We start from the raw sequence: 23226 nt of genomic DNA, 5'->3' as shown, positions 1-23226 counted from the left end.
TGTTTCACTCACACATGTTAAAGAACAGAAATAATACTTGTATTACAATATCTAACACAATATACAGAATAGAAATGTATGTATAGGTATGTACATATAAGTAAAAAATAAAAATGGAAATAGAAATATAATAAGAGCCTAAGAGATATGATAAGAGCCTATATACAAAATAAATATAAATGTAAACATATTCCACAGTATGTGACAGAAATAAAAAATAGTAATGAGTTTAAGATTGTTGGCGTGTACAGTAGGATACTGGAGTTTTGGATGTAGTTTTGCACGTTTATAACAACATAACACAATTAAGTCTGCAACTAATAATAATTTTCATAATGAATTTTCAATAAATTGAGTTTACAAAATGTTAGAATGTAATGATGTATAGTTCCCATAGGACGTAGCCCAAGTGAGTAAATTGAAGGGAGAACTTTTTCCCACTAATACGACTGCGACTGGAGAAAGAATTTGTTATTTTTGGCATTCTCTTACTAAGATAAGGTGAATGTGCACATGATATTAACTTAAGATTACATTTCTTGTTAGATGGTCTGAGAAACTAAATTCAAAGTTTTAGACGTGCATGAATAAATGGGATAAAACTGGTGCTGTGACTGGAGACGTATGGACACAGTAACAGAAAGAGGGCTGCAATCATCATTCTGCTTATCAAATACTCTCAAATAAGTATTATTTAGGCAGATAAGCCAATTAAGAACCAATTTTCATTTAAATAAAACAAACTGTTTAGATATACTGTATGTTAAATATAAAACGTGACATTTTGGTTTGATCTGAGCTTGATTTAGAGCTGTAATGATCTGCTCTGTAGGTACTTCAGGGTGTTTTTGCATGCTACCACATAGTGACATAGCTTACATGATTATATGATCTATGCACAATGTTTTGGTCTTTAAAAAGTGAACTTACAATGCTTCCTCGCATACTCGTACTCGCTCGCAGCCTTCTGGTGGCTCGCGCTGAAAGGAGCAGGTTTTGTTGGGACGTGGAGAGGAGGAGCAGGACTGCAACAGAGGAGGATCCAGTGCAAATGAGGGGAGTGACGTCGACGGAGAGGGACACAGGGTCTCACAGTCCACAGGTTCTGCATGGAAGAGCATAAATATTGAAACTTTTATTAGAAATACCTTCAATAAATCCAGAATAAAATAACACATTGCCACAAAGAATATAAAGTGGTTTTACCTGGCTCTCCCATGGGACAGGGAGACTGTGATGGAGACAAGAGAGCTGGGTTCAATGGACAGGGGGAATTTGAAGGCGACAGAAGCAAGGGATCTAGCGGACAGGGGGACTGAGAAGGAGAGAGGAGGGAAGGGTCCAGGGGGCCTGGGGAGGGCTCACTCTGAGAGCCACTGCTGCATCTCTGGGCAGGGACAGGGGCCCTGTGGCCATCTGGGATATCCAAAATCTGAAATGTTCAGGAGGAAACAAGGGATCACTAGGCTGTCAAAAAAATAATACAATATCTCAAGAAAACAAACATTGTCATTGTAAAATCAGACATAAATTATTTTGTTATTATGATTGCTCTGTCGGTACCTGTGGGGACATTCTCTGGCCTTCAATAGTTTACAAAGTTGTTTATGATACAAATCCATAGAATATATCACAGTCAGAAATGTAAAATACATGGAATATGGCCTGACCTCATGCTGATCATCAGGTTTCTCAGAAACAAACACCTCCTCCAGCTCCAAGTTTAGGCCTTCAACACTACGTCGCAGCCGTGGTGCAAGTCTGTTCAGCGGCATCAGGGGCACTGTCTGTAGAAAAGGTCAAATATAGGCAAATTGTACACAATAAGTAAGTGTGTGTCTTCACTTGTGGCCTGATGTCTTGTTCTACAAGCTTGTAATTGCATGTTGGATATAAACCAGTGTCAGTGCTGTTGTCCATGACCACACTCTGCCTCTTTACTCTGTCACTTCTCTTTGAAGACTGGGTGTGTAGCTGATTAATTAAAACTGTGTCATTATGACACATTTAATGGTGGCCAATCTGTACAATAAAATATATACACATATTTATATATATATATATATTGATGTATTGTTTAGCTTTGTTTTGTTTGTCTTTTTTTGAAGAGTTCCAGCTACTAATGTCTGATGCCCCCTCTCCCAGTGTCTGACTGACGATTTTGCCCTTGGCACAGTATGATATGCTGGTTTCAAATTGTCTTTCTGTGACAGCATGTCAGTAACACCGGAGCTTTGATGACAGCAGGTCCTAAGAAAAGCACCAGTGTTTTTTTTATATCCCTGTTACTAAGCTCTTCCCTAGTCTGCCTGTGGAAGACAGCTGGTATCAGTGGGCCTAATGAAAACTTTGTTCTTTGTGTCTTTGCCTCACATGTCATTAGAAGACAAGAGCAACGGGCTACCTGAGTAATGCCTGCGGCATGACCTGCTGGCAGGGGGTGGTGGGGGAGCTCGTATCCTGCTGAGGGAGGGGCATGGCGGGAGCGCTTCTGCAACTGGTGCCTCAGCTTGGCCACCTGAGGGCAGAGTGGAGAGAAAAATGATTCAGGAGTCACTATAATTCATTCTGAAAAGGGAGAGGTTACTCACTTTTTCCCTCAGGGGCTGTTAATGTTTTATGCTATCAGCGGGAGGGTGGGAGTAAAGCGTGCGAATACAAGTGAGAAACAGCTGATTAATGAGCTGCTATAGTGATGAACTAAAGTACTTGCCTCCCTAAGGTGCTCTGCACTGCCCCACGACGCTGAGCGCTTGTGTCCTCCGCTGCTTCTCCTTCCCCGGGTCTCCTCGGCCCAGGAACTTGGGGTCTTTGAAAAAGATATTATGAGTGTGGTGAATAACGAGTCCAGCTGTCAAACCTTTGGGCGCTGTGGTAGAAAATTGCCGTTTTTGGCAGTAAGTCTGGCTGACAGCAGCAGGGCTGACCTTTTGGAGGCCCCTCACATTTTGTGTTAAACCCAGTGAACTCCCAATCAACACAACAACTTGAGAGTACAACACAGAAGTGGAGTCCCACAGCTGTCTTGCACACCTGCCTCACAACAGCTGTATAGAGGAAGGCGACGAGAAAACCACTCTGAGCTGCAAAACAGCCCCGCTTCCACACACATAAGAAAACATCCAAACCACATCATTGTAAAGACTATAAATACAGTGCAAGTATCAGCATTCAACACTTCAGTGCCCTTACACACACATACTATCATGCATACAGTAAACCTGTTATTCATAAAGTCACGTACTGTAGAGGAAACACAGACAAACAGACAACAGGGAGATTTTTTCCCCCACTTCTTCTTTTGTCATTCACAACTCCTTAACGTCCTACTCTCACTCATAAGGCCATACCGATTTCTTCACATTGACTCTTGATCTTCTACCAGGGGGAGTCTGGTTGACCGCTCCCGGCTGCTGGTTGGAAGCAGACGACTGGCAGTTCATCATCACCAGGTGAGAAGAGGTTAAGTTGACCCACAGGATCAGATACTGTGTACTCAGTTCTGGTGCCTCCACACTCCACAAGTCAACTGCTTCACACACTCGCAAAACAATCTGATCCACTCTCTGGTGTCCATGCCATTCATAAGGCAGCTAACATTACAGACAGTCACTTAGCTCTCACTGCCTGCTGAGTGGTTAGGTCATGGTTTTCTGTCCCCAAATACGACCCCTGTTCTTTAGGTGTCGGCCTCACAACTCAGTGCAATCCTACTGGTGCCATATCTGAAACACCGACACCATCTTCTGCCATCGACTCGTACGTAGCCCATCGTCTGGCTAAATAAGTCAGAATGCGGTATGAGTCAGTCATACAGTGACATCGGTGTAGAGTTACAGCTGCCAACCAAGCCCCCGCACCCCCAATCATCCAAAACATGAACAGGGGGATCATGGGACACAAACCTATAAAAAGACTCAAAGGTAGCACACCATTTGGTCTAGCATAGCTAGTGTTTCCAGTTTGGATAACTCATTAACGTGCACTTAATGCCTGTTTCCGATATGGCCACAGTAATAAGAATATGCCTGAATTTTTTATAATAATTATTATATCGTTATTAATTAATTTGTTGATTCAATTCTTGACTTATAAATTAATTAATTAATTAAAATGTCAAAATAATAGTTAAAAATGCCCATTTTTTGCAAAATTACACCAAGGGTTAGGGTTTTATATAAAACAGGAAACAGATAAATAATAAATGCCTTAAATTAAATTATTTTAATAATACATTTACTTGGATATTAAAATTGTTTGTCATTATTATATTTTAATTGGACTAACTGATTGATTATTTCAGCATTAAACAGGAGCAACTTACATTAAAATGTAATTACTGACCCTGACATTCATTTCTGCCATACACATTTTTGTAGTCATAGTTGTAGTCAGTGTTGTTTCTGAATTGCATCGTATTATTAAGGTTGTTATAATATTATTTTATCCACATTCATAGGCACATATTTAGCACATATCTGCAGAATTACTACACATTTAAAAAAGGTTAACTACGTTTATAACGTAGTTGTTATTCTGTGTACCATAGTTTAAATGAATCTCATTTTGGCCATAAATGTTTTATTTAAAATTTTATTTTATTTTTTCCTTTTGATTTTGTATATGTGTTACTGGAAAATGCATGTTATATTTTTTTTATGTACTTTTTTGATAAACAGTCTTGTAAACCCATGTAGGACTATACATACAATCTACAAATGTGACTATACTATTGAGGAATTGTAATAATATGCCTAATGAAGAATGAAATGGCAGTGAATCATCAGTTATATCATCAAAAGTAATGCAGAGGAACTACGGCATACGGAGGTGCTGGGTGGGGCGGCAGTGTGCATGTGTGTGGTTGAGGAGAGTGCTGGGGGATGGGGTGTCTATATAACGAGGTCAGGAGGGGTCTGTTTCGCACAATGGAAGCAAAGGGGGTTCGTTCGGGGTTTAAACTGTGTCAGGAGCGAAGACGAAGCTTGGTGATGTTAGTCAGGGCTTTGTGCACTAGTTAGGAGCAGATACAGTCGAGGGGGGAGCGAGGGAAGAAAAGCAGAGTTTAAAGAAGAACAAAAACGACTATTTCCAGTTGGCTGCCTTCTACCCACAGCGTCAAACTGGAACCACCAGCCACCTGCAGAGCCAACATCAGATATCTTGTCCTCTATAGAAATCCTTAACACACAAGAAAAGCAGCGCAGAGAAAACATTTGGTCTGCTTTCAGTCTGCAACATGAAGCAACAGGTTTTATGGAAGAAGCGTTACACCAGCAGTAGCACTGGTATAACAGAGCCATTCATCTGGCCCCAGTTTTGTCTGATTACAGTCATTACACCAACGTATCACAACTAATTTGACAGTGTATTCACCTGCGTGGCTTTGTCGTTCACACAGGTAACTGCCGTGCTCTCGGCCTCTTTGGGCCACTGTCCCTGCAGATAGGGTCCAACGATGGCATCCAGAGAAAGAGTTCGGCGGATGGTGGGTTTCGGTGGGCGAGCCGAGGTCCTGTCAGCTTTTGGGAACACAAAACACAATACGTCAGTGAGCAGGTTGAGGTTGTGCAAGCTTTAATGCAGCACAAAATATTATCTGTCTTGCAGATGTTATAAATAAAACTCATGTCTGTGTGATCATGTTTAGCTTTAACACTGCATACGACATAAAAAACTCTCTTTAAGAGGCTAAACAGTATTTTAACACCAGTGGTAGTTGTTCACAAAATTGCTTCCAGGTTTCCCCCCTCACCAATAAGCATGCAGCGTGCAGAGTTGTGTGTGTGTGTGTGTGTGTGTGTGTGTGTGCATGTGTGCATGTTGGCAGCTCTTTGTAATCTCTGGCAGGTGTGGACCATGCCTTTGACCTGGAGCAAAGCCATCCAACTACACAACACTGACAACAGTCACCACAGGCTGCTAGTATATCTACCACCAACCCAAACACACACACACACACGGTATGTTGTCATCAGCCCAAGTTGCAGGGCAGACAGGATGTATAAATAAACACCACTGCATGCAGATGTGACTTTCGTGGATACAGTTAAAGAACAACACGCACAAAGTAAAACAAAGAAGCCTTAAAAGCTGCTGCTGTGTTAGCATGAAGCATGCAGCAGAGATCCCACAGGTCAGAGTGCAAAGGGGCGACTGAGAGTCCAAATAACATTATGAGAACAGTGTTATGTTTCAGGGTTAGCAGCCTTCATTGTTGACTTAACTTTCTCATAGCATGTAAGAATTGCACTTTTTAGACCCCCAATCAAGTAAAAAAGTCAGATCAGAAGTTAGTCAAGCTGAAGCAGTTTGTTCCTTGAACTAGCATTATTACTAACTAGCATAGCATTAATAGTCACTGTAGTCATAAAATCAAGCATGCTTTGTAAAAAATCTAATAGTTAATAAAGTATAAAGCAAAATTAATAATTTCTGTATGAGCACATGTTAAAATGCAAATGAATAAGTTCATTCATTCAAAAATGCTTCATCAATTTAGCTTTGTGAATACCTGGGACTGATTTTATTTTCTCAATTAACTTATTTTTTTGTTCCATCAACCTAAAAATATTTATACTGGGATATGCCAGAGAAAAAGCATGCTTTCCTTTGTGATACAAAAAAAATAGAGAATGTGTCAGTGACTTTGTTGCTATCTACAATATTTAAACCATAAACACCCCTCACCATGGGAAACACACTTAAAAGGCAGATACTGATGATAACGTGATACCAAATAAACTTTTTAGCTGTGGACCACATGGAAGTGAATGCAGATTTAACCCCCCCTCCTCTTCCTCCTCCTCCTCCTCTCTGTGTATTTACCCGTCTTGACCTCTCTGCAGAGGAGAGCTGAGCCCCTCTGGAGCTGGTATGGGACTGTGGCTCTGAGGGGCTGCAGGCTGGGGTTGCTGCACCCCCGAGGTGCTGCTCCACTTCTGCCCGACATCCCCCACTCCGCTCCCACAGCCGAGCTCCGCTTATGAAAACACACACACACACACACACACACACGCAGCTTTTGCTCCTCTTCTCTCCGTCGTTCACTGCAGCTCTGCACGGCGCTGTCCGTCCCTTCTGCCCGCATTCACTTCATCCACACTGATGATCCGAAACTCTGATCGGGCCTCTTGTTGGTCACCCAGCTTTCTGTTGTGATGATGAACATGATTTTTTGTTGCTTTCACAGCTTGCTTTTCGGTTGTTTGTTGGGTTTTTTTGCAGTTCACCTCATCTGCTCAATCTCTATCCTTCATGGTTGCAGTCTGAAGCGGACACCAGCAGAGAGGCGACGCGGTGCTTTCCCGCATTACCGCTTGTTTCCCTTTTCTGCAAAGTGACAACAGCACAACCTGTGCAACTCTCTCATGTAGTGTATCATTCCAAGGGAGGGCGATCTGGTTGGTTGCTGCGGAATACTACTGAGCACTTATTGGCCGTCGCACCCATCTGTCTCTCGAAAGGAAACCCCTCCCAAAACTTCCCAATCCACTTTTGAGGGGACGTTTTCCTCCTCTGTGGGGGGCATGGCCCTCCTCCTCCTCCTCCTCCTTCAAACCCACGTCCAAACCTTGGGTCTATTCGGTCTCTCTCTCTCTCTCTCTCTCTCTCTCTCTCTCATGTTCATAAAACATTCACCACAATAACTTTTTTACTTGCTTATCATAAAATCCTAAAAGTTAAAACACTGATTTAAGTCAGGGCCGAGGGTCAGGGGTCTTTTTTCACTGATTACACCACATAAAAGTTTAGTGTGTATTGGCAGAAATGAAATATAATATTAATAGGTGTGTTTTTATTGGTGTATAATCACCTAAACATTAGAATCTTGTGTTTTCTCCTTAGAATGAGCCGTTTTTATCCACAGAGGATCCTCCTCTACAGAGCCCACCATGTTATACCACAATGTTTGCCAAACACTGACTAAGGCCATTTTTCACAAGTTTAGCAGCTACCATAGTTTTTTCTACACGCTTGGAAGGCTGAGCTGTATTCAGTTGGTTGAAATCTGCAATTTTACCACTAGATGCCACTAAATCTTATACACACTGGACCTTTAAAAAAATATTTTTTGCTTCAATTTACTATTTCTGCAATAAAAAGAATGAAAAAAGTACAAAGCCCTCAACTGTAGTCAAAGTTAATGATATAATTAAAAACATACCTTTCTGATACAATGCAAGAAGTGCACTGTGTTTTATAGATGATAAAGAGTGCAACAAACCTCATGCACAGTATTCAATAATACTTTGATGTATATCTTCCTACAAGGTATGAGCCACAAACACAATCTTAAATGAAACTAAAGTTGCGTATATATATATTATCTGCATGAAACCTAAAAGGCCTCAAGGTAACAGTTTTTCTGTAATTCCCTAGCACTGTATTACCACATGCATATGCTCTCATTAGACCTTCATAAGGGCCTTAACAGAGGCTCAATGAATCTCATGCACAATTAAATTTGTGCATGAGATTTGTGCATTAAAATTTATACTGCCAGCAATGTGTTCTGGCAACAACACACAGACTACAGAAAGTCTGGACGAAATACTAAGCACGTGTACCAGATTATAGCACCATGTAAAATGAACCAAGTAAAAAATGAATCCAGTGGGTGTTTTAGATGTTTCTGCATTTAATAGTCATTTTGGTAGCATGAATAAAACCTTCTCACACTATCTGTCACTCTGTTGACTGCGGGGGGATGTGGCGCTCTCTGAAAGGCGCTGTGGCTAAGAGAGTGAGGGGAAAGCAAGTCAGGTCACCCATAAACAATATGGCAACGCTCTTCTACCTTGCAGTGAGAAGGCATCGAACTCTATTCGGTGGTAGCATCTTGATAATGCACACTTCAGCAGGATGGGTGCTTACAGGTTGACTGAAATGTTATGGTTGCAGTCAGTCAAAGAATATTTTTGATCCATCTGGAGGAATCCTCTGTACAGTCCAACCTCGCCTCATTGGTTAAAATATTTATTTTTATAATCAAGCTACCCATGTTTTTGTCTGTAAGACCCTCAAGTTAAGAATGAATGAGCATTCTGGGCTTTCTTTCAATGTTACACCACAAGATGGAGCCAGAGCTTGTGTCCCATGCAACTAGCAGCTCAATCAAACATCTCTATCTCCATTTTTAAAATTAATTTTTAAATGCTTTTGCCATTGTCGTTCTGTGATCTACATAAACAAACACACGTAATGGAAAAAGGCAGTTTATTGCAACACAAAACAAACAAAAATAATGTATGCATGTAAAAAGAACACACTGCTGTATCAGATAAAATTAGATAAATCAAAATATGTGGTAGCTTAAGATTGGAAAGATTCAATAAATAGCTGCACAGATTTAAACAAACTGTAACAGTGTTTGATTACTCAAGCAGGAATGATATGCACTTTCAGGGGTGGCAGACCCCAGATACTATTCAGTCACACATAAAACATACTTCTCAGTGCTATGTCACTGTAAGGACAGTCTGTAAAATTCCTCCTCTACTTTATATGATAATCTGCATCTCTTAAAATGATCATCACATCTCTCTTTGCAAGTGGCTGCATCCAAAGAGCTGCAAGTGCTGTTTTGGTTACATTTTGACAAGAAAACTGGATAAAACAGGCCAAGGCGCACAAACACACAGACGATGTCATGGGAAGAATACTCGTAAAAATACAAATTAAGGAAATAAACGGATGCACTGGAAAAGGTCTGACAGGAGTTTTCAGGAATTGATGATGATCGTGGATGAAAGGATTCACAGATAGTACAAAGTGGCTGTGGTAAAAGTGTGAGAGAAGAGTCGAGCGGATAAGGCAAGGAGAAGGGAAAGAACCAAAAGAGATGGGTCCTATCAGCTTCATGATGACTTCACTCTCATGTGTACAAAAATCCAGAGATGGTGTGATGATTTTCCTGTTGTATTCTCATGGAGCTGTCAATGGTCTTGGTGGATTGTGGGTGCAGGGTTTTGGTCGGGTTTTCAGGCATGGTCAACGCAGCATCACCAGGCAGACAGGCTGGGGGTTAAATCTCTGTTGTTGTTGTTGTTGGTCTGCAGCTCCTAGCTGGGAGAGAGCGCAGGGCTGGGTTCAGTGCTGATGTTGACCAAACACTCGCTGGACTTGAGGCTGGCCAGGGACTTGGAGCTCGGTAAAGAGGCCAGAGAGCCACACAGGCCCAGCATGGAGGGAGTGTTGTCTTTTCCTACAGGGACAAAGCAGAGGAAAAGCACACAAAAATTGAGCCTCTGATCATGCATAGTTTAAGCTGCCCACATGAAACACCATAAACAGGCATCAAGAGTGCCTTTGTGTGAGTATGTATGTACATGTGCAGGGGTGGCTGCCTCTGAAAGGCTTTTATGCAGTAGTGGAAAGAGCACAAATATATTCCTACTCAAGCAGAAATGTTACTTTACAACTGTGTTTTCTTTCTGGAGTATATAAAGTGTTACTACTTTAAAAATGGACACAGGAAAAGTTAGTTACTTTAGAATATTGCATTAAATGGCTGACTGTAAGCAAATATGTCGTGATGAATGTAGCCGCAGTGGAAAGTTGTTTTACCAGCTGAAGTCCAGGCAGCATCTCCGTTCTGTCTCCCATCAGTCTTATGGGAGTCTGAGTTCAGACTGACTTCAGCAGAAAGTTGCTCCAAACTGTGGAAACTCCTCCTGGGTGGACAAAATCATCATCATTGTGGCACACATACCTGAAGCAATGCTCTGTGCATTAATTGTAACTACAGTATAAGCAACTGCTTCTTTATNNAAATTTAAATGTAAAAACAAACAAATATAGAAATAGAAACATACTGTTAATTTCAGTTTACCTGCGGAAAAGCTTGACATCACCCTGGTTGTTTGTGATGGTGGACCACTGGTTGACCAGCGGGATGGAAAGATCTTTAGCCAGATGGGTGGAATCACAAGGCATGAGGGCAGAGCTGAAGCAGAGTACAAATAATTTAATTCAGAAGTGATACTAGTACTATTTACTACTCTTATTTAAATATACACTCCCTGGCACTCAATAGCACCACCAAATCCCCAAATTTCCAACTGTAGTCAAATCAATATAGTTCATAGTTGATGTCAACGGTAAGCTAGGGAGGAAATTTGGGGATTTGAGGATGCTATTGAGTGATGTAACATCAACTTTAGGTGTGTTTATCTGAAAGTGTAAAAAATCTATAACTTCTCATTGAGTATTGCATCATAAACTGGCATCGAAAATTGCATCTGCATCAAATTTGTAATTTCTTTTCATCTTCTACGGAGAAAAATACTGTAAAGTAGGTTTATAGACCATTAATCTCTGTTATACTGAGGAAAATATTCCATCAAAATAACAACTGTTTCTCATTGTAAGGCTATTCTAAAATTCCTCTTGTAACCCCTGCTGAACGGAAAGCTGGTGTGTGTGTTATAGCAAGAGCTTTTTAATCAGGTAAATGTAATTCAATGTTTGTGTGTGTGTTTTGTTTTCTCACAGTTGTGCCTGCAGCTCCAGCACGATGGCCTCCAGCTCCTTCTTCTCCTGTTGGCTCTGGACAGTCAGCTCATCCACCTTGGCTCTCAGACACTTGTTCTCCGTCTCCACATTCTTCAGCTGCGACTCCCGCAGGCGCACCAGCTCCTCCAGGTAACCCTGCGGCATGAAAATAAAGAGACAGGAATTTGTATGTAGAAGCCCATAGTGAGCAACAAGAATTTAAACATTAACTTGGTTTTAACAGTTGTTGTGAGTCACCTTCTGAGCATAGACGATCTTAAACCTCTGCTCCATCTTGCGACACTTGTTGCTCCAGCTCTCCTCGTCGGTCACCAGAGGGATGTAGGGATGCTCGGGGACGCTCTCCTCGCTGTTACTGCTGTCCACACTGCGACGGTCCTCCTCATCACTCAGGTAGTCGTAGCTGCACGGCGAGAGAGGCGAGAAAGTTGCAGTGTTACAACAACTAAAAAGTTTAGTGACCGGTTCAGGTGGGTCAGTCTCACCTCTGAGTGAACTTCAGGTAGGGTGTGTAGTCAATCACAGCTGGGGATTTCCCATCCAGAGTCTCCCCCTTCAAGCAAAAACTGCATAGAGACAGAGACAAAAAAAACTATTGACTCTGCTTTATCAGTAAATATCAGTGCATTGAAATGTAGTCTGGAAGCTACATGTGTAAAAATGTTTGTTCAGCTTTATGTATAAACAGTGCCTGCAGTACAGTGTACTATATGCCATTTTTATACTGTATATGTGTTAGGCATACTTTCACCTACATAATTAATAAGGAAATACATTAAACATGAGAGAAAGTACATATTCATCTTATCATAATGTATTATTCAGGAATACATACTTTATACTAATACTTTAACAGGGTTACTAAACGCAGATGTCGAGCCTCTGCATGAGGTTGCAAAAGACTTCTAAGACATAAATGTTTGATTCAATTATGTGAAATACCTAATGATTCAGTATAAACAGTTTGAAGATGCATTTGTACTTCTAAAATAGAATATGCTGCACAATTCTTAAATATAATTCATATAGGACACTTAGTTTACAAATACATACCACATAACTGTGTTGATTTGAAAAAGCCTGGAGTGTACTACTGTGTATATACTTATATAGTGAAAAACTGTATGTCAGTCTGCAGTGTATGTCTTCACCTGAAGTCGATGGCACTCAGTCCAATCAGCATACCAGTCAGGACTGTGGCCTCCTCTCTTAGCATAATGGCTCCATCATCATAGAACCTCCTGTCAGGCGAAGAGCTGGTTATCATCTCTTTAACAATACAACAGTGATTCTACCTGCAGCCAATTAATGATCTGTAGCCAGCATGTACTTTCCCTCTGGTGCAAAGAAAGTGATGTATTTTACTTTAACTGGACAAACTGAGTGATTAAGATGAGCAGACAAAGCCACAGGGGTGTTGTTAAGGTGGTGTAAGTTGTTAATATGAATAGAATCATCCCATTAAATCATCAGTCTGACCTGGTTGTTCTTGTGTCCCTCAGAGCAGTGGATACATATTCAGACAGACGTTTCTCCATCAGCGCCACTCGAATCCATGCACGCCCCTGCAGGACAATGTAAAAAGTGAGTAGGAACAGAGGCCCTTCTTTGCTGCTCTCTCTTGCAATATCCCACACACACACACACACACACACACACTCATAGTCATGGACACAGTTCTGCATATAAATACCCTTGCCTTGGCTCGTGATGTGCTGATGTTTTCTATGTTTTCGATGCTGGCAATGCAGTTGTTCTGCACCTTGCTGCATGCCAGCCGGATATATTCCCAGAAACTGCGTTGTCCATCTGAGCTGAACCAGCTTCCTGACCCTGGTCCAAGAATAAAACACAGCAATAAATCATTTCTGCTCTGACAACAGCCCACACTGGAAGCATGCAACCACGGCAACAGCACAGCTAATCGTATAATCATACACGTTTTTGCCATTTGATAATACGATAGTTTTGCCTCTATGGTTAATCTCTACAGTATAATCCATGCAGTATATTTCTATTCTAGTTATATATCAAATCTGTCTCACATTTATAGTCATATTAGCTGATTTGTCCATCTTTTCCTGTGCTATATGTTACCTGCAGTGTTACCTTTGAAGCGGTGGCTGAGGATGTGCTCTAAAATGGCAGCAAAGTTAATAAACTCCTCGGATGAGTCATCTATAGGCTCTGCTGTGTACTTTTCTAGGAGAGTCTTTACAGAGAATCTGCAACAGAAGCACAGAGAGAAAGAGGAATTAGACAAACACAGGACAATGCAATGGAAAAAAAAAATCTAACTCTCTACTTGGCATATGTGAAGCATTTGAACTTTTAGTTGGTTGTGTGCTGCACAAGCCGATGAAATGCAGCCGTCTACTGTACCCAAGCAGACAAATGTACTACTGTATTTGAACCCTGCAACAATGGCGGGGAGGAGGGTTTTTTTCTTTTTTGGGAACCACGCCATCTTATCATACTGAGGTCACCCCAATTGTCTTGTGTACTGCACAATGTACCCCTTCAGTGCTTTGGCAGTGTTACCATGAAAACAATACAATTAACCCCCTGTCTTTTCAGCCTTTGTGCACGCTGTGCTTCCAGGTTCCTTTGGGTCTTGTCTCTCTGAGGGACCGGCCAGCATCAAAGAATGATCAAATAATTCCCTCCCACTAATCTATACATTGTGGTCTGATCTATTTAGGGCAGCCGCTGTCTCAGCCTTAGTATGGCTTTTGACCTCACAAGCTCACCCTGCTGCACCCACAAGCAGCTCGCATGTTAGGAGCCGGCATCCAGGCACGGGCTCGGGCTGACAGCCTCTGTTTCGATGGGCAACACTAGCATCACCGAGGGCAAGACTGCCCTGGCAGTGGGAAGCACCTCCATAGCCAGGGGAAAGACTACTGTCTCCTTGGGCAACTCCTCCATCTTCAGGGGAGTGACCACCACCTCCATGGGAGATTCCACCATCCAAAGGCAAAAGACGACTGTGGCTCTGGGACGAGCCAGCTTCAGCCGGGGTACCACAACCACCTCCTTCCGCAAAGCCTTGATGTCAAAGCGCAGGAACACCTAAATGGAAAGGACCCCTGAAGCCGCGGCTAAGACACCCAAAGCAGCCAAGCAGTCCAAAAAAGACTCTAACAATGAGTGGAAAACCACATTCTCATCAAGCAAGACTTCCTTCACCAAAGGCAGGGTTTCGATCCTGAGGACTAAGTACGCCATCTCCTGGGGTAAATCCTCGATCTCCTGGAGCAGAACCACCATAACTTTGGGCAACACCAGTTTAGCAGTGGGCAAAACCTCTGTTACACGAGGGGAGACCACAAGCTCTCTCACCACTCTGACTTTCACCCATGGGACCAAGTCTGTGTCTGTGATCAAAACCACCCTCATCAGGGGCAAAGAAACGCACAGCAACGTCTACTGGGATTTTCACACATGATTCCTGCACACACTTAAAAAACCCAAGGATATTTCTATCTGGTCAGTTTTAGCAGGTCAGTAGTATTAAGAGTCAATAAAAAAAAATAGCTGCTATGTTTGTGATCAATGTGTGTCAGGAATTACGGTTCAGTGTGGGCATGACATCATTTGCTACCTGTTTGCACAATGTACAAAAGTGGATTCCCATGTAAGAAAGTGCTAAGTGAGTTGCAGATCTAATCGGTTTGCAATCAAGAGTGAGATGCTCCAAAGCCATGCTGAGCGTGTTATGCAAATGTGACAGTGATGAGATGATGGTTTATGGTGTGTCTACGAGGCAGGGAGGGAAAGTGTGAAACACCCATGTCAGATGTACATGGAGACAAAAGAGAGTGTGTGTTTTTCATCAGCACTATTCCTCCTGTGTATTGTGCATATAGAGTCATCACCATGTCTACATCCTGCCGTATAAGTGTGGTATTTTTTTGTGCATGCTGAGAAGATTTTGAAGTTTGCACATTTCCATAAGTATACTGCCATGTGTCCACCAGGAAACACAGTTTTGAACTAGAAAACTGTAAAAGCCGGTTGATGTAACAATGCTTATAAAAGTAACGTGTCTAAACACTGCTTGGCTTGATTGTTTTGTAAAGTTTTTGTGAGAGATTCTGCGATCTGAAAGACATAAAAGGTAGAAATTAAACAATAAAATCCGTAATGACTTGCGAACAGTTCAGCAAGGACACACATGGGTAGTACACACTAACTTAAGGATCCACACCCATGTTTCAAAACAGAGACCAAACACAAAAACACAGGAGAGGTGCAATCAAAGCCTCGAGAACATGAACACATCCATCATTTCTCTTATCAAATCTGACACAGTGCCACTCATTTCACATATGGTGTATACAGTCGTACACAGAGGCTATGTCTTACAATCAGAGGCTATAGGGAACAATGGCTCAGAAGAAAGTGATGTCACCGCAGATTGGCCCTTTTGCAACAATGTGTCCTTCAACCGTCCGGTGTCGTCGTGGAGATAGGACAATCGCTCCACTGTCCCATTCCCTCCAGATAGGCTGTGGCCACCTACGGCTGCCTCTGTCCATTCACAGGGACACATGGGTGGTATGTGGCCTTCCAGAGCCCACGTCGATCAGCTCAACGAAGGCATTATGTGACACGGGGGTCGTGCTATCCACGCTTAGCATTCTGGATTGTAGCTGATGTTACTATTATCCCCGAGGGGCAGAGAAGGGTGTGCTGCATGAGTGTGCGATGCTTTGCGTCGAGTGAGCCCCGAACCCCTCCGTCGAATCTGGGTCAGGAAGACGAGCTTCTCCTCAATGGGCAACACCAGCTTCACCGAGGGGAAGACGGCCTTAACCCTGGGCAACACCAGCATAAAGAGGGGAAAGAGCAAGCTTGCCATGGGGAGTTCCTCCATCTCCAGGGGCAGGAGCACAACATCTCTGGGCTCCTCAACCATCACCAGCGGAAAGACCAAGATTTCCCTGGGCAGCGCCTCCTTCAGCAGAGGCTCCACCACCACCTCTTTTCGGAAAGCCATCTTCCCCAAACGCAAGACACTCTAGATAAGAGGGCACCTCATCGCGGAGTGGGGGGAATGGTACAAAATGTCACAAGAGAACAGCACCATCACAGAGAATATACGGACACAACTACAGCATCTGCACAGAGTCTTTTCCAACTGAGAGCGAAAACTGGATTAAATCTATTTTTGGACCTTTGACATGATTTTGATGATGCCGGATTTATCATGGAAAAAAGGTCAGTGGCATCTAAATTCTGCCTCATAATGTTATCTGCAAATACCATGTAGGTCAAGGTTTAATAGAGCTCCGGGATGTTAGGTAGGGTTTCCTTTGAGTATGTGCTCTACTCCACCATGACCCACAGTTTTACTAAACAAATCATATTGGGTGCTGGGGCGGAGATTGACATTCATTGTCACATTTCAGCTCCCAAAGAACACAGGTTTTGACTTCTATGTTGTTGTCTTTAGGAATCTCATCAAAAGAGAAATTTTGTAGAGAATTGTACGATTCTGTCTAAAACTTAAGTCAGAGTGGGTAGTGAGACATTTTTTGGTCAAAACTGATCATATATTCGTCCTCTTTGTGCAGATTTCCAATGACAGAAATGTTTAAGAAATCAAGCAATTCCTCATTATGCAGAGTGCCACTGGAAAACCACCAAATGCCCCCAGTAGTTCCCAGGGCCCCAGTATTGGAACCACTGATTAATGGCTAAGCTACGTGTTTGTCGATGCTACAGCGCTTAAAAGCCAAAACAGAAGAAAGTCAACGATTGTAAAAGGCCTCTCTGACCAGATAAAGTGGCAGCGTTATCTCAAAAGGAACACTATAGCAGATGATTGTACATTAACTGAAGTCCTTTGATCTGAAGGGGAATTTCTGGCGTGCCTCAAATGCAAATGGATGGAGTGGAATAGCAACATGCTCTTGGTACGATTTGACACTGAAAAACAACTGCAGGGCCTTCTGACAAGCTTCTTTTGTGCCCCCTCTCACTCAGCCTGGATCGCGGCCAAGCCCACTCTCAGCTCTCTTTAAATGCCCTCTTGTTCTCCTCTCTCACCCCTCTACTGTACTTGCACAAGTGTGTTTGATCTGCAGCACCAACCCCAGACAACCAAAACTACATTTATCAGCAGTGACACTTAACCTGAGTACACAAAGCTTCACATTAACTCTCTCAGCTTCCATTTTCCCCCCATAAACACTTCCCTGACTCCTTTCTCTCTCTCTCCTTCCCTTCCCCTTTCTGTCTCTCTCTTTAGTCTTGGCATAACCAGCAGGATCAGATGACACAGGCGGACTCCTCACCGGCCGCAGCATTGTGTAACACCAGCCAGTGCTGTGTTTATCGTCCTGGATTGTCGGGGGAGACGTCCTGTCCTGTCCTGTACTGGATCGGCACAAAAGGCCAAGAGAAAGAATGCCGTGTGCCTTCAGGAATATTAAGATAATAATGATAATTTGGGGCCAAATCAAAAGAGAGTAAAAGACGTAAAAATGCAACTATAGTTGGGCGTGTCTCTCTCTCACCGCAACCCCCTCTGTGAATAAGTGTCAAGGCAAAGTGTTTCATGGTCAGAGGAGGTGTAGAAGGGGTTTGTGTGCAAGATGGACAGTAAGGTAGTTGGGCTGAGAAGCGCTGAGAGTGTAAATCAGATGTTTGAACCTGACAGGGGGGTAAAAGGAAGAATAAAAGCGTGTCACAGAGAAACTGCTGGTGAGAGAGTAGATGAGAGATGCCCAAATGTTTTGTCAAACCTATAGAAACCTGCTGTAATTTCACATACTTGATGTTGTTGGTAAAAATACAGCTTCGGAAATCAGGGAAAATGCAAACAGAAGGCTGCACAGAAACTGAACTAGACAACAGCGTTATTCCAGACGTGTAGGTTCAAAGATTTTCTTATTATTGTTTAAAATGGAACTGAGAGAAGTGGAAAGTGGTACATCTTGTTCAGAATTCAAAAAATCCGCCCACTTGCAGAAGCATGTCCATGAGTTATGAATATGTAGTGTTGTTTACTACGGTACAGAACATTCTCTACTCTAGAGCCACGCCCCGGAAGAGCTCAAACACTCAGCCAAGATGCACCACATCACCACCACCCTCTCTCCTTTCACTCCCCGTTCCTCTTGTTTACAGGACACAGCTGAGGGATTAACACCTCACATCAGACCTGTCAAGTCTCACTCATCTTATCTATGTTTTCTTAGGTTTCAACGTGTCCACAGCAACACGGCTCTACCAGTCACGGACGACGGCACCAGAGCTCTTAGCCAGACTAAAGCAACAAAACAGAAAAATTTTAGACATTACACTACAGCATGTGGCCTTCAAATCCAGCTCTGATAAACAAAAGTTAAACTGGATTTGCATGAAATTCCCACCGACTGCAGAAAAGCCTCAGCCCTGCCACATTAAGATAAAAACCTGTTGCTAGTGGCAACAGCACAGAGATACAGTAGTTCACGATGACACTGCTGTCACTGTGGACATGATAAATATCACTAAGTCTCTTCAAAGCCATTACGACAAAGTTCCTTTGGGTTTTTTGATGCTGCCAGGTAAAAAAAACAAAAAAACACTGCAGCTAAAATCATGGTTATTTTCATGTATTACATAGTATTCTTCTTACTTGACAACTTTTTCACCTTTTTTCTGCCATCATTATTTTTAATTTCAAGTCTAGGTTTCAGTGCCGTGAGAGAACTTTACTGTAACGCCTTTAAGTCCCTCACACAGGCCTCACGCAGAAAAATGTTCCATGTGGAGGTCAAAATGTTTGATCAGGTTTTTCTTTACGATACACAAATGTCTATTGCTGTACATATGTGTTTCTAATTAGAATTGGTTCTATTCTATTGAGTCTGAAACTGTAAACACGGCACTTACAGCAGACATTAGGCAAGTTTCTGTGCCTGATACTGGTGACCCACATTATGCCAGATCACTTAAATACACTGTGACCCCAGTTTTGTCTCTGTTATGACCCCTAGTAACAAGACCCAAAACCCAAATGTGAACAGAAACAACTCCCTCACCCCCCTCTCTTTTTCTCTGAAGTCCCACAAAAAGATATAACTTCATCAAATGAATTAGGAATTGAAAATGTTAATCTGTGTGTGTGCTGATTGTATTTTAAACGTGTATGATGTGACAGCGAGGGGAAAAAAAAGAGGTCTGACTTTATATATACACATATGTATTAGGGGAAAATAAAGGCTTTGCCTGGTGTACTAATCGAGCACTAACGTCAGCTTAGCTACTGTAGCCAGGCAGCAGTTCAAGCTGTGGAAGCAGCTGTGTCTCAGCAGCACAACAGAGCCTGGATCTCATATCTTGCACCAACATGACGCCCAGCCTGCTTCAATGCACAGCCATAGGCCCACACTGCTGATTCAGGATCTCTCTCCAGTGAGACTGTACGAACACACAACAACCTCTGACTACTTGAATCAATTCTGACCAGAATGGCATCAAGAAGAAAAACATTTTTAAAACAAAGAAGGTCAGAAACATCACGAATGAGGAGATTCAGATCTGACAGCGACACAGACTTGCCTGGAAGAAGTTGCCCTCCAACTGAACCTAATCAATGTCATGTTCATTAGGAAAATGGAAAGAAACTGTGTAGTAAGCATTACTGATGGAAAGCTGTTTGAGATTTATTTCTTGTCTTTGTCCTTGTGTGTTTGTCATTAAAAAGCTTAAATGATTAAATTGGTCTTAGCACGGTCAGGCCAAACTGAAAACAACAGTCTTTTTGTGCCCTCGCTAATCTTCCTCTGTGTCGTAAGTCCTTCGTGAGAACTTTTCTTTCTTTGCAGACATGCTCTGTGTTATGTTGTGTGTTCTGCTTCACTGTACGTGTCACTAAAATGCAGACAGGACCTTGGACAGAAAGGTACTGGAATAAAAAAAACGCTTGATTGTGTGTCTATTTGATGTGTCTGGACATTGTCTTTTTGAGTGTTATTTAGGTTTATCAATCCCCTGTACAATCACTTTGAACACAACCGAAGACAGAGACAGTCCCAAGAAAATAAAACAGAACGAAGTTAAGAGCATGATGTCACTTTGGCAAAACGCCTCTGCACAATAAAAAATAATAATTACGTCCCTGTTTACAATATCATTTATGACTATAGTCAATTTACAATTAAAGACCCATAATAATGCTGTAATAAATTTGACTATGAAGCAGGGTAACGACACTACAAAATATCTACATCAAATAGAGTAGTTGTTCAACAGAAAAATAATCAACTATTTTGATCATTTAAGTCATTTTTAAGGCAGAAATTTGCTGCATTCAGTCTTTTATGGCTGTGATTTGAATATACGTGGGTTTCGGAGTGTTAAAGGAGCTATAAATCTATATTTTTCAGTATCTTTCTGACATTTTATACATAGTTAATCAATTAATGGGGAAATTTTGATTGATTGATAATGACAACAATTGTTAAAAGCTCCTATATCATGTATTTTAAGTCTGAGATGGAGTTGCTATTATTAAGTACAACACTGAGACAATAATAACAATATGTATTTTCTGATGACTGTAAATAATACCAAAGGGATTTCCACAAAACAATGGCTCCCGCTAAGAATACCACCATTAAGGAAACTATAGGATCGTCAATGCACAACATTATTCTGTATATTTTATGTATATAGAACTTTTTTTTAGACTTAGACACCATTTAACAGGAAAAGGTCATCACTAATATTATGTTAATGAGTCTCTCAGGTACACTACAATGATTAATAAGTATGTTGTAAACTGTATGATTGTTTTTTTTCAAATGTTAGATAACATATAGATTAGATACTAGAATATATAGATTTTCAACTCTAAATTATACTTATAAGCTTATTTATATCAGGGGTTCCCAAACTGAGGGGCCACAAAATAACTTGAAAGAATAAGAAAGAAAAAAAAACATATTAAAAAGGCAGATTTTTCCTGACTTTTCTCTAAATTTGTGCTTTATTCTTGTGAAGTAGTGGATTCAATAACATCCTCTGGGCCTCCCCTTTTGTCAAACTACACACTAAGCATGTCCACACTGACGGGCCGACTACAGTGAACACAAACCCAGCCTCAATCTGTGATTAGTGGTTGCAACTTCTTTTACAAAAAGTTGGAAACTACTCCTTTAGATCACACTGAGAAACACAACAGACGCCTTAATATCGATGATGTGCATATAAAAGAAACCTCATTAAATTGCCCAAAAACATTTGAACACTAAAGCCAAGAGATGTAATTTAGCAACTGGACATGCCGACAACTACAGTCTCATCAGGTAAATTAAAAAGGTTCCTCTCAGCTCAGACTTTACGGCCCTGACCTCTCTTCATGCTGCACAAGACCGTCATATAAAGAGACTGCACATTACAGTCCACCAGGATTCACTGTACTGTGTAGGCTGAGGGACACTGATGATGAAGGAGGAGGAGGAGGAGTCCTTGCACTGCTTCAAATGCCCTTGTCCCACACTCAACCTGACTGTGATGGAGGGAGAAACCTGCTGTTGGGCTGATTTGGTTTTCATTTACATCCATTAAAGCTGCATTTATGAGCAGGGACCGACAGATCAAGCAGGTGTCTCAACCTGTTCAAAATAAAAACAGACTCTCCTGTGAGAGATTTTAGAGGGATGCTACATGAATGTCACACCAGAGATGATGATGATCTTTAAAAAAATGGAAATGGTACAGCAAAAGTGCATGCAGGGAACAAAAAGGATGCTATAAACTCACTATTTGAGAAGAGAATTAAAGGAATAATGAAGGTTTTATGGGTTTTATAGACAAGCGGGTGTGATGGCAGGGGTATGTGAAGGTGAAAACGCACCTGCCTCCTCTTCATCCCTTCCCATTTCTAGAAATGTGTGCAATTTTCTGCATCTATTCTGCGTCCTGCTGCCATTGTTTCACCCCAGGAACCGGCGCAGGGATGATGAGCTTGTTAAATAAACACCCTCCTTCATGCAGCATGCAGGGGGGGGGCAGATAATACAGCCGGTCGACGGTGTCGTGATGTATACCTGCAAACCGTGATGAGGTTTTTTCGCTCCACGCCGACGCTCCGAGCAGACGCCTTTTTCGGTGTCAGACCCATAGCCATTGCGGTCTGAATGCAGCCCGACTCCATCCAGCGGCGGCCCCGGGGCCTCTTCGGGATCCGTGCCCAGGCCAGGACCCCCCTTCCCCCCTGTGTCCTACAAACACCCGCTGTCCTCTGCGGGGGGAGCCACGGATGCTGCTGCTGCTGGAGGAGGAGGAGGAGAGGAGAGGAAAGCGGCGACAATGTCAAGTTAGAGGTGATTATATGTTTAAATTCCGGTTAGGATTTTCGAAGTAAAATCACCGGCACTTATCTGCGTTTCACTGGGGATGATGGTCGAGTGATGATGCTTTTATGTTCACATTTATTTCCGGCTTTATACAGCGCACGTCATGCATTTGGCACAGCTGAAAGAGCATTGGAAATGATGCATTCACGTATTTATTGTATAATCGTACTACATAGCTTTCAATATATAAACACACCCTCAAAACACAATGAAATACATCTTTGGTCATTTGTTTTTGCTTTGGCAAACTAATTTATTTTGTTTGCATACATGGTTTTGTTTTTTCTGCTCATACTAACAACAGAACTGTTGTTTACTATATACATTTTTTGTTTATTCTGGAAATATATCA

General features: G+C 42.0%; 2 protein-coding genes and 1 long non-coding RNA gene across 5 annotated transcripts in view; 1 reads left to right on the top strand and 2 right to left on the bottom strand.

The window, feature by feature from the left end:
- fam117aa (family with sequence similarity 117 member Aa) overlaps nt 1–7356 on the bottom strand; it is a 9089-nt gene extending 1733 nt beyond the window's left edge. The window contains exons 1-7 of the mRNA XM_035654631.1: nt 6829–7356; nt 5377–5522; nt 2714–2809; nt 2405–2518; nt 1671–1787; nt 1207–1432; nt 931–1105 (exon numbers count right to left, since the gene is read on the bottom strand). Coding sequence (XP_035510524.1) covers nt 931–1105; nt 1207–1432; nt 1671–1787; nt 2405–2518; nt 2714–2809; nt 5377–5522; nt 6829–7090 — 1136 coding nt within the window. The 5' untranslated portion in view covers nt 7091–7356. The remainder of the gene's footprint in view (nt 1–930; nt 1106–1206; nt 1433–1670; nt 1788–2404; nt 2519–2713; nt 2810–5376; nt 5523–6828) is intronic.
- A 1846-nt stretch (nt 7357–9202) lies between these two features.
- Nucleotides 9203–22822, bottom strand: rundc3aa (RUN domain containing 3Aa). 2 transcript variants are annotated; one of them, XM_035654704.1, is made up of 11 exons: nt 22566–22822; nt 13615–13742; nt 13217–13350; nt 12997–13082; nt 12669–12758; nt 12003–12083; nt 11755–11920; nt 11495–11652; nt 10835–10948; nt 10570–10676; nt 9203–10207 (listed from the first exon to the last, which is right to left on the bottom strand). In XM_035654704.1, exons 1-11 carry the CDS (start codon nt 22670–22672, stop codon nt 10065–10067), a joined length of 1314 nt encoding a protein of 437 aa, XP_035510597.1. In that variant the 5' UTR covers nt 22673–22822; the 3' UTR covers nt 9203–10064. The 2 variants fall into 2 exon arrangements, with proteins under 2 accessions (XP_035510597.1, XP_035510598.1); XM_035654705.1 differs by having other exon boundaries at nt 13627–13742; nt 22566–22821.
- Nucleotides 16540–20467, top strand: LOC118322873. 2 transcript variants are annotated; one of them, XR_004796474.1, is made up of 2 exons: nt 16540–16740; nt 18726–20467. It is a non-coding gene; the product is annotated as an uncharacterized LOC118322873 (long non-coding RNA). The 2 variants fall into 2 exon arrangements; XR_004796475.1 differs by having other exon boundaries at nt 17774–20467.
- Nucleotides 22823–23226: the final 404 nt, after the last annotated feature.

Source organism: Morone saxatilis, unplaced genomic scaffold (genome assembly GCF_004916995.1).
Source record: "Morone saxatilis isolate NCDOM2014 unplaced genomic scaffold, NCSU_SB_2.0 Contig14, whole genome shotgun sequence".
Taxonomy (NCBI): Eukaryota; Metazoa; Chordata; class Actinopteri; family Moronidae; genus Morone; species Morone saxatilis.
Note: the sequence above shows the minus strand (reverse complement) of the source record. Positions and strands in the feature narration are given on the sequence as shown.